At 33.5% G+C, this 12,187-nt stretch overlaps 1 protein-coding gene across 2 annotated transcripts in view; it reads left to right on the top strand.

Moving 5' to 3' along the window:
• Window positions 1-9,297, top strand: part of PRRC1 (proline rich coiled-coil 1) — a 42,804-nt gene extending 33,507 nt beyond the window's left edge. For both annotated transcript variants that reach the window (XM_043973338.1, XM_043973346.1), the window contains exons 7-9: window positions 180-283; window positions 4,217-4,319; window positions 8,003-9,297. In XM_043973338.1, the coding sequence (XP_043829273.1) occupies window positions 180-283; window positions 4,217-4,319; window positions 8,003-8,212 (417 nt within the window). In that variant the 3' untranslated portion in view covers window positions 8,213-9,297. The remainder of the gene's footprint in view (window positions 1-179; window positions 284-4,216; window positions 4,320-8,002) is intronic.
• Window positions 9,298-12,187: the final 2,890 nt, after the last annotated feature.

Below are 12,187 nucleotides of genomic sequence, written 5' to 3'. Positions count from 1 at the left end.
AGGTAATTGGTATATTCTTTGCTGTTTTGTGCAGCTCTGAGGGGAAGAAGTTACTCTAATTGGATTTCTTGATCATTATTTAGTCTTTTTCCAGGTAACTACATGGTTTTACCTCTGTTCAGGTAACCATTTAAGTTAAATAAAGGATATTCTCTAACTCTCACACTGTTGTTTTTCAGGGGGCCCAAGAGCGTATAGACAACTTACGTCGAACTGGTGTGATTCATGAAAAACAACCTGCTGTGTCTGTAGAAAACTTCATTGCTGAATTGCTACCTGACAAGTAAGAGATTTAATACACTATATCTGGATAAAAGTAGATTGTTTATTAGAGCTAGATGGCATATATTAAATATATCCAAGTTTTGGATTCTCTTTTAGAGATTAAAAGAAAATACTTGTGAATGTCTGTTCAGGATTGCCTTTGTACCATTTCCATTAATGAAATTAATAGTTTTCTAGTGTTGAGTTAGTGGCAAGAATTGGAATCAAATAAGTCTGTTTCCATGGTTACATATACCTGAGAATAGTTAAATTTAATAAAATGAGATAAGAAGTGAAGGTTTATTTTGTCTTAAGGTACATTAATTAATATTTGGATTTGGGTTTAACTTTTTTTTTTAAGTGGCATCCTGGTTTGGAAAAAAACCATAATTTTTCATAATAATGGGATACCACAAAAGATCTCAACCCCAAGTATTTGAAAAGATACATTTTTGTGGTGCTTTATGGTTTACCAAATGGTTTTATATATGTTACTCTAAATTTGAATTGCTAACTGAGCCAGTCCAAACTATTTGGTAGAAGATGCTGGTTTTGTTAGATATTTCCCTTCATGTGTTATTCTTAGTGGGGGATCCCCTAATCTTTGGCAAGAAGCTACTTTTTCTTTTCTTTCCCCAAATAATTAAGTTCAATGGGAAAATCTCTTGAGTCAAAAAGAAGAGAGAATGGTGCTAAGTGTGCAACTCTTGAGAATCCCAACAAACCCCAGATAAAATAACAAAACTTATTTGAATGAACATAATATCAGAAACATCAAGGTTAATATGATAAAGACAGAAATGAAGGGGAAATAACACTTCTATACCTTAAGCTGTGTTATAAACCATCAATGGTTAAACCATTTGATACTGGTTAAAAAATAGAAAAGTGTGAAAATATAACAAACTTTTCAAAAGTAAAAAGCAATTGAACACAACAATTTAGTGTTCATTAAAGAATAAAACATAAGTTACTTAGGAAAGAACTCCTGGGAAGCAGCATCTAGAAAAGCAGTGCCTAGACCAGTAGCTTATAGTATATTCTACAGTAAATTGCCATGACTATTAAAGACTGCCTTTAAAAATCAGAAAAGCAACAGATGTATTTTTTTTGTGGATATGGCTAAGTGGATCCTTAACCAAAGCAAGGAATAGAGGCACTTAAGAAAAGATAAAATAGATCATTTTGATTACATAAAATTGAAAAGCTTTTGTACAAACAAAATGAACACTTCTAGGATGACAAGGAAAGTGGTTGGTTAGGTGGGTAGGGAAATCTTTGTAGCAAATTATTAAAGTATTAACAACAGAAATACATAAGAACAAAAGACATTTCTGGATAGATGAGTAAATCATTCTCAAAAGAATTGCAAACTACTAATAATTTTATTAATGGATGCTCCAAATTACTAAAAATAAGAAAAAAAAAACCTGAGACTTTGTTTCACATCCTTCATGTTAGCAAATATGACAGAAGATGGGACTAACAATGTTGGAAGGGTTGTATAAAGTCAGGCGGATGCTAATATATTGAGAGATTGCACTGCTAGACATACTTCAAAGAGATCAGTGACAAAAAGAAGGCTCCATTATATACCAAATATTTATAGCAGCATCTTTTGTAGTAACAAAGAATAAGAAACAAAGCAGATCCCCATCAGTTAGGGAATGGTGAACTACTCATGGCATAGAAATATAATGCAATATTACTATGTTGTAAAAATGTAAAACACGATAAATATGGAGGATGGAAATACATGAACAGATTCACAGTTAAGTAAACATAGCCAGGAATATAACATATATAATAATTGTATCAATCTAAGTGGAAAGAATAAATACAAAACCATCAAACCTGAACATTATGGAATCAAAAATAACAAGCTTCCTCCTAATGAAGGAAAATGAAGAGAGACCTGCCCCCTCTCTTTCAGTGTCTAGGTGTGTGGAACATTGAACATAATGTATTAATTTTAAGTCTTCTTGGTCTTGCTGAATTTTTTCCCCTTTTCTTTAAATTTTGTTTTGTTTTGTTTTAAGGGATGGCTCCCTGGAAGAATGGAAGGAAAAAAGATAAAGGGCAGATATAAGCATTGTAAAAATCAAAATTTCAATAAAAAATATTTTTTTGAAAATCTGTTGGAATTAGAAAAGGAAATAGATAGCTTTGATTACATGAAACTGAAAAAACTTACTTATAGACAAAATTAATGTACCTAGGATAAGAAAGAAAGTGTTCTAATGGGGGAATTTGGACCAAATTTCTCTGATAAGGGTTTGATATCCAAGTCATATAAATAATAAATAAATAAATAATCCCTGTGAGTAAGTAGTTTATTCTCCAGTAGATAGATAGCCAAAGGATGTGAACAATTACTAAAAGAATTGGCAAGTATTCACAACCACATGAAAGAATGCTCCAGATCACTAATAATGAGAAATGTAAATCAAAACAAACTTGAGGTTTCACTTCACAGTGATGACAAAAAAATAGTAGTTGTCAACATTGGAAGGGTTGTGGAATGATAGACACACTAATGTATTGTTCGTAAAACTGAAATAGTATAATCATTTTGGAAAGCAATTTGGAATTACTAAAGTGACTAAAATGTTCATATCTTTGAACTCATTATTGAGTTTTTACTCCAAGGAAGCCATCACTAAAAAGAAAGTCCTCATGTACAACAAAATATTTATAGCAACACTTCTTGTGATAGAAAATTGGGGAATAGCTAAACAAATTCTGGTACATGATTATAATGGAATACTACTGTGCTGTAAGAAATAGTATGTTTAATGAATACAGAGGTGCATCAGAAGATCTACTTGAATTGATGCAGAGTAGAGTAAGCAGAGACAAGAAAATAGTATGTATTCAAGAATTACAACAATGTAAATGGAAAGAACAACTGCAAGTGATGGTAATAAAATTATAAAGCTCAAGCATGACTTGAATGGAGAAATATGAGGAAAAAATACCCAACTCACTGCTTTGTGGAGATGGGAGGTCCACAGGTGTTACACATTATGTTTTTTGGATTTTTTCCACTGTATTGATCAATTGTGATTGTAGTCTCCATGTTAGTCCAAATGTGAACCAAGAAAGATTTCTTTGAAAAGAAAATATATGGACATTGAAAGATATTTATGTAATATTACTCTATAAAATATTTTTTTCACTTTTTCATATCTTTCAGTTCACCTACATGGTATTCCTTTTTTCATTAGTTTTTAACATTATTGTGTTTTGGTTTTTTTTAAAACCAGGTATAGAGTCATAGTCAACCTTTAGGTTTTGTACAAGCCATTTTGGGAAATTATTATATTTTTATATTGCTATATATCTAAAAACTAAAGATAATATAGTTCTACTCTGGATTCAGTTCATAGTCTGTGATCAAGAAAGATTTCATAAATTATTATATTTGAGGAAACTTCCTTGGCCTTTGTATTGTAAATTGGAGGATTTTCTTCCCATGCTAGAACTCAGTAATCTCTAAAAATACTTATCCTTTTCTGATTTCTTTCAGTAATCTTTAGGTTCTTGTTGAGAGAACTGACATAGCTTAATATAGTTATTACTGTAGTCAACCTATTTCTTGGAAAAAGAAAATGATCTGTCTCTTTCAAAAGAACAAAAGGAAATATTCTTTTGTTTATGCTATTTTTTAAGCAATTGCATGTTAAAAGAGAACATGTGATCACAAAAGGAGGTGAACTAGTCAGGTAGAGAGACCAAAGGATAAGCAATGGACAGCCTACATGCATCTTAGGTTGAGATCTGTTCGAGAGAAACACCCCAGAAGGTTGGGTGAATGATGGAAAATTTAGCCAAGGTTTATACAGATAAGAAGGCATAGCTAGATTATAACTTGTTACAACTAATAATAGCTTTGATTTCTTAATTGATCTGCTTTTAAAATGTATGATTCAGAATATATATTGCGTTACAGGTGGTTTGACATTGGCTGTTTGATAGTTGACGATCCTGTCCATGGTATTCACCTAGAAACATTTACACAAGCTACACCAGTGCCTTTGGAATATGTACAACAGGTACTCTTTAAAAATGAAATGTCCTATTTTAAAAATGAAAAGTAATTACTTTTTATTTCAAATTACTTTTAGCACAAGAATTGAAGTGTAGCTTTGAATTTCTCATTGAAATCTCCCTTCTTTATACTTTCTCCATTTTTTACACTTCCCACATTGCCCTTATTTCACTCTTTTTCTTATTTTTATTTGTTTACTTTCTTCACTGGATTTTCTTTTATAGTTCCCTCAAAATCCATTACTCATTTCTTGTTAATCTATTGTAATTGATCAGTCACTTAACAAGTAAAGATGATTCAGCTGATAGGCTAAGAATTGTCAGTTTGTCTCAGGTCATCTAACTGAAAAGTGGGAATAATAGTGCTTATATGTCTTATCTCATAGCCTGACATAATAGTAATTGTACTGTTGTTTTTATTAAGTAAAAAGGTATTATGTTTTCGACTCCTTTCTCCTGTCTTCTGGTTCCTTAGAATGATACTTGTGTTTTTTGTAGAATTTCTGTTTATTTTGTAGAATTAATTATATTTGAGTCTTTGAAATATATCAAGTCTCTCATTTATACTCTAGCCATTATAATTTCTATTAAAAGGTAAAAGACTTTTGCCAAAGATGTTGATGTTAAAGACCATAATTAGACATTATACTTAAATGTTCTCTTATGGAATAGGGCCTTAATCTCAGACCATAGGTTATTGCCATTCATTATTTGGGTGGATAAATGTATTATTTGAGAATTTCCAAAGAAATTTAAAATTGAAATGGATCATATTATACTTATTAAATTTTAAAGATAATTGATTCAGTTGTTTTTATTTTTTTCTTATTTTCATCTTTCAAGATGTTTTTAATTTCTTTCATTTTTATTTCACCTTCATTTCCAAATATATCCCTTCCCCATCTACCTCCCAGGCAACCATCTCACATAATAAAGAATAAGAAAGAGGGGCAAAAAAACAGTTTAGCAACCTAGTCTTCTGCTGTGTCTTAATTAACAGTACACAATATTCCATGCCTATGATCCTGCATGTTTACAAAGAAAGGAGAGAAATACATTTTTCTCAACATATCTCTGGAGCCAATTTGGTCATTATACTTACACAAAATTTAGTTTTTGTCATTGTTCTTTCCATTTACATTGTTGTAGATGTTGTGTTTCTTAGTTCAAATTTATGTCTTTCACATGCATTTCTGAATTCTTCATTGTTTCTTATAGTATTACAATATCCCAATAAATTCATTACTACAGTTTTTAACCATTCTGCCAATTGACGGACACCGTTTTTGTTTCCAGTTCTTTGTTACTACAAAAGTTCTATTAATATTTTGGTACAAATGAGATCTTTCTGGGGGCAGCTGGGTGGCGCAGTGGATAAAGCACTGGCCTTGGATTCAGGAGGACCTGAGTTCAAATCCAGCCTCAGACACTTGACACTTAACTGGTTGTGTGACCCTGGGCAAATCACTTAAGCCTCATTGCCCTGCAAAAAAAAGAAAAAAAAAATGAGATCTTTCTTTATATCTTTGACTTCCTTGGGGTATATGCCTAACAATGGAATCCCTGGGTCATTTTAATTATTTTTTTAAATATAATTCCAAATTGCTTTCCAGAATGACTGGAGCAGGGCAGCTAGGTGGCACAGTGGATAAAGCACCAGCCCTGGATTCAGGAGTACCTGAGTTCAAATCCAACCTCAGATACTTGACACTTACTAGCTGTGTGACCCTGGGCAAGTCACTTAACCCTCATTGCCCCACAAAAAACAAAAAAAACAAAAAACAAAAACAGAATGATTGGACCAATTCACCTCTACCAGTAAACTCTGTTATGTTAACTAGTTCCACATTTTTTTCTTACCTGCCAGTCTGCTTGATATAGGGTAAATCCTCAGAATTTTGGCTTTACTTCTTTTAAAAAAAATTTTTATTGACAGCTTTTGTTTTTTATCAACTTCTTTAGCAAATATATCCCTTCTCCTGTGCTCCAAAAACAGCTACAATAATTGCTATAAAGAATAAAGAAGAAAAAGACTAGAAACCACTTCAATAGAGCTAACCAGAACATCAGCCAAGTATGATATGATCTGATGTAGTTTTTTTTCCACTCTCATAGTCTCCCACCTCTGCAAAGAAAAGAAATATCTTTTTCTCATCTCTTGTTCGGGGCCTAGCTTGGTCAATACATACATAGCTTTTAATTTCTGTGGAGTTTTGTTCTTGTTCTTCACATTTATATGTTTTAGTCTTCATGTAGATTGTTTCCTGTTTTGCACAATCTGTTTTGGTTTATACAGTTCTTCCCTTGCTTCTCTGAATTCTTTGTATAGCTAATTTTTGACAAGGGCAGTTATATTCCATTACATCCATGTACCAGTACCGTTTGATTAGCATTTCTCTTCCAGTTTTTTGTCACTGTAGAAAGTACTGCTATGTATATTTTGGTAGAGATAGGACTTCTCTTTCCCCTCTTTGGGGTACATGCTTAGCAGTGGAAATTCTGGGTCAAAGACCTTAGTCTCTTTCTCAACATAATTCTGAAGTTCTTTCTAAAATGACTAGGCTAGTTAGTTCATGGTTCCAATATGCCCTTTTTTCCAGTCACTCCAATATTGACTGTTCCCATCTTTGCTAGTTTGCCTGGTGTAAGGTGAATTTTTGATGTTGATTTGATTGTTATTTGAATTTCTTTAATTTTTAGTAATTTGGAGCATTCTTTCATATAGCTGGTAATAGTTCACAATTCTTTTGAGAACTGTTTATATCTCTTGACTACTTTTACATTGTGGAACTCTTAGTCATGTATGTTTATTACTTCCTTATACCAATTTGATCAGATTTTTTTTTTAGTTGCTATCTTGCAGATTCAGTGTTTGAATTAGTACCTGTGCTTTTAAAATCCATAGATCTGTCTCTTGGTCACCTTAGTCTCAGTTTTTTTCTGATTCTGAAAAGTATCAGCATTTTATAGCAAACACAATAACTATTCTGTCCTGTTGTATATGTGAATGTGTCCTTTGTCCTGATTTGTCACTCAGAAAGAGAAAATGTGCTCTTATTCTTTTGTCTTCCAACATTGACTTTCCTGGTCCTTTATCTCCTTGCATGAGTGTGGTGATGGACAATGTAGAGGGCCAACAGGGGCTGGGTCTAGTATGCATTGTGTACCTAAAATGTATGCTCTCTTTGGGCTGTGTTTTGTTCAATCTATTTAAGCCCATGACCTCAAATGATAAGGTAACAACTCTTTGAAATGGCCCAGAATACGTCCCATGGCAATATCATATTACCCTTGTATAAAGAGTAGATGTTAAGCTATTTATAAAAATGTTAAAATTGACTTATAAAATTGGTGAATACTACTAAGGCAAACTGCATAATAGAACATGAGCTTTCAGACTCACTCCAATGACCTTTCTATAATTGTATTGTAGTACTTTCCTATAGGAGCCCTTAAATTTGAGATAATTTATTAATTGTACAATAAAATGAGCTTAGCATCACTTCCAAGTTTAAAAGAAGTTCTTCTGTTTTGTTTTTTGGATAGTCTTTCAAGTTCATGTCATAGGTAATGCGGCAATCTATCTTGAAGATTTCGTTTGACTATGTGACTGAAATAGATTTATTTGTTTATTATAACCATCTTTTAAATTACATGATCAGTAACAGCTGATCTTTTTATTCCACAGGCTCAAAATCTCACTCCCCAGGACTATAATTTAAAGTGGTCAGGCCTTTTGGTAACTGTGGGTGAAGTGCTTGAGAAGAACTTGGTACATGTCAGCCGGACTGATTGGCATGTTGCTTTCACTGGCATGTCTCGACGACAAATGATCTACAGTGCTGCCAAAGCTATAGCAGGCATGTATAAACAACACTTGCCACCCAGGACCACTTGAGAGAAGATTGTCTGGGATACAGAGACTTTTTCTATAGCTCAATATCAAAGAAGAGATCCTGTCTTCTGATTGAACAGTTTCAATGACTTCTGCAGGTTTTCTAATTTACCAAGTAGAAAAAGAACAAATGTAATTTTATTATATAATTAACTTCAAATATCATAGTTCTCAGAAATGAGCATCTACAGCATTTATAACAGTTTGATAGCACTAAATTTGTAAAAGAATTTGTTTGCTGAGACATTTAATGTACTTGTTTAAATTGGGTGTTTTTTTTTTAAAGAGGGTATAGCCAGTTGATAAATAGTGCTATAAAGTCCCTCCCCACTCTAAATCTAAGCTTACTATTATCCGTAGTGTTGCTTATTTCTCATTTCACTTCAGAATGAAACCTTTTCCCCATAGCTTTTAAAAATCTGATTTGCATATAATCTCAGGACTGATGCTCAATGGCTCCTCATTAGACTACCATAAGATCCATGAAAATGGCATTTTCATGAACGTTTGATAAAATATCAGGTGGTTTTTGTGCTGATAGTGATTCCCATAGCCATGTGCTACATAGCTATGACATATCATAAATTGTCCCTTGAACATCAAGGTGCTGTTTTTTATTTTTCAGTCTTTGTTTTCTTAGTATCTGAAAACAGTGGCTTCCCTGTCATTCAGAAACGTGTCTGGAATCATCTTGCACAGCACTATAGGGGACCGTTCTGTTCCTTCCTGTGCAAATATATGGCAATCATTTTTGTGCTCTCTTTCTTTGCTTCCACTTCCTTACACCTTCCATTCTACAATAAAGTATTTAATGATCAGGGAATATTTTACTGTTAGAGGATGGGTGTTTGTGTTTTTAAAAGTAATTACAGTACTTTTTGGTTTTTCTATAAAACACTACCTTTTCAGCTCATGCCATTCTGCCTTTACTTTTTTAGACACTTTCAGAAGATCCTTTTTATACTATATGCAATTTGTTAGTTCATTATATTTGTACACGGTGATAATTTATCCTTTTCCCAAATAATCTATTTTGCTGACATTGGCCAACAATAAACAAAAATTAAATAAATGAATTTTTATGATAAGTTCACTGTGTATATACATGTATGTGCCTGTAAAGTTTGTGAAAAATATTTCTCATATACTATGATTTAACTTTTATGAAATATTTCTTACCTTTTACTGCTGTTAGAAAAATAAGCCATGGCAATTTTCCCCAACTTATTGAAGTTCACAATTTTGCAGTATAATTAAAATTTTTATAACTACGCAATAAGATTTGGGGAATAAATATCTCATCTCTATTACATTTTACCTGAGAAGTTAAAAGGTCAACATTATAGATTGATATTTTTATAGCAACCTTTTGTTATATTTAGCCCTGAAACAGGATTTCCAAATACAATTTATTTTGAACCTTTGCAGAGAAGTTTTTATCTCATGAAAAGCAATGAGAGTGCCAAATTAAGATGAGCATTACTCATCTATGAGTGTGTTAGGGATCTTGAAAAATGGTTTAAGACAGGGCAAGACATTTCCATTTAAGATGGCCCAGTGAAAAGGAGCAGAACAGGCTAAATATCACAAAAGAACTCCAGCAAAGACTTTTTTAAAAGCACCAGATTAAATTTTGCTTAGAAAAAAAATCCATCAAAAAGCTACAGAAAGTGCCTTTATCTAGCACTGGACAGTACAAGGGCACATCCAGGAGCCTGCAGGTACAAAAAAAGGGATCCATCTTGAAAAACTGGGGCAAGCACAGAGCTCAGAATTCTTCATCATGAACCAAAAATACTCTGACACCTGGAGCAACATTGTGTTCCAGAGAGCAGGAAGATGAGAGTGTTTCAAAAAGGAAACTCTGGAACAACTGGAGCACTCAGGTTTCAGATGTGGTGGACATGAGAGCCAACAAATCTCAGACAGGAAGGGCAGCAATCACTCTGCAGTGCTCTTCAAGCTCTGAGAGTTTGCAACGTTCTGACCTCAGCCACCTCTGAAGGCCTTGAAGAATGCAACACTCCACAGTAGTAGGAGGTTACAGGCAGGCCTGAGATTTGCCAGCACTCTGAACTATACAGACACCAATGGATGTGAACCTAAGATAATATAAATTACAATCAAATAGGGCCATGCAATACCATCTGAAAGTAAGTGGATCCTGGCCCTGACACAGGGTCCCACTTCAGAAAGTAGGGCTAAAAATAAAGTAACCAGTAGAAGATACCAATTACTAGTGTTGAAATGTTATGTATCCAGGAATATTGAAGACATAGAGAAGAACAAAACAATTCACAAGAATTAAAAGTAGAATCCTGATTTTTTAAGTATGGCCACAAGGACTTATTTCTTGGAATGAAACAAGAAATTTTAAATTATGAATGAAATGAGAGTTCTCAGTAAAGAATGAGAAGAAAAAAATAGTTTAGTACAGCAGGTACCAAGTCTTTCCCAAATAACAGCCTCCCCAAAAATAAGGAATCAAAACACTGTGTCCATGAGATAAGCCAAAATATTAGGAACAAAATTGAAAAAATAGAAGAAATTGTAAACTATATATTGTCAAAAAGATTTTAAATATAAAAGCATTCAAGGAGAGAAAACTTAAAAATTATTGGGAGTTGGGGAGGAGTGAGACTAGATGCTATGTTTCAAGCAATCATAAAAGAAAACTGCTTGGATCTTTTAGAACCAGAGTCCAAAATGAAAGTAGAATCTACTGGTCACTTCCAGAAAAATAAAAACATCCAGGAGTATTAGATCCCAAATCCAGAGCTTTGGAGTCAATTTTTTAAATACTGTGAATTTTCCAGAAAGAAAGAGTTAAAGTACAAAAGATCACATAAGACCCAGAAGCTACCATTATGAGAAAAGATCATGGAATATAATATTCCAAAAGATTAAAAATGTATAACTAAGAATAACTTACCCAGAAGAACTGAGAGGAATAAATATGTAAAAAAATAAAGGACTTTATTCCAGGTACTTTTTATATTCTTGTGGTATTTTGGGGCTTCTCATTCTATACTATTTTTTCAACATTTTCTTCTTTTTACTCATATCTTTACCCTCAGTTTCTGTATTGAAACTTTGTATTTGGATTAGATTCTACCCCCTCTTCTTGGATGGAGTGATTAGGTTCTGGCTAGTCTGCTTCTGCTGTACTAGAAATTGGCTCTTTTGCCCTGACAGGCTTCAACTATCTGTTGCTGATTGTGCTAATATCAGTTCATTGGAAGGAAGTGGTTGGTGTGACCTCAGCATTGACAGCTGAAGGTTGCTCATGAAGCTGCAGCTATTGTGACTATAGCTAGAGTCATTTCCATCGTAGTTTTCATGTCACCCTGCGTGACATATTACATGCCTGATGGCTATTAGGGGAAACAGTTGAACTTTTACTGTCTATAAGTAATACCAAGCTGAGTAATTGCCATGCTGCTGAGCTTTTTATTGCCTTCAGAAGGCTCAACTGTTTGGTTGCTACAGAATTGCTTAATTCTTACTGTTTATGGGATCCTCTTCTGGATTCTTCTGCCCTAGTGCATGTGGAAGTGATAAAAAATAAAATAAAAGGACAACTGTATTTTTTAATTGAAATGTGTCTTTTGAAAGGTTGTTCTTTTAATGCCTATTTATTACAGCATACTTTAATTGAACTTCATGGTCCATGAGGGGTTATTGCCTTTTTTGTTTTGTTTTGTTTTTGTTTTTGTTTTGTGGGGCCATGGGGCTTAAGTGACTTGCCCAGGGTCACACAGCTAGTAAGTGTCAAGTGTCTGAGGCCAGATTTGAACTCAGGTACTCCTGAATCCAGGGCCAGTGCTTTATCCACTGCGCCACCTAGCTGCCCCTGGGGTTATTGCCTTTTAAAACCTCAGGCATGAGTGATTAGGCTTGGTCTACAATATTTGACATGGCTAGTAAAGATTTTTTTTTCTTTGACCTCTTAGTTAAATTTATTTCTTAAATGGAGGA

This window comes from Dromiciops gliroides, chromosome 1 (assembly GCF_019393635.1).
Source record: "Dromiciops gliroides isolate mDroGli1 chromosome 1, mDroGli1.pri, whole genome shotgun sequence".
NCBI classification, from domain to species: Eukaryota; Metazoa; Chordata; class Mammalia; order Microbiotheria; family Microbiotheriidae; genus Dromiciops; species Dromiciops gliroides.
This window is presented reverse-complemented; position numbering and strand designations above follow the sequence as displayed.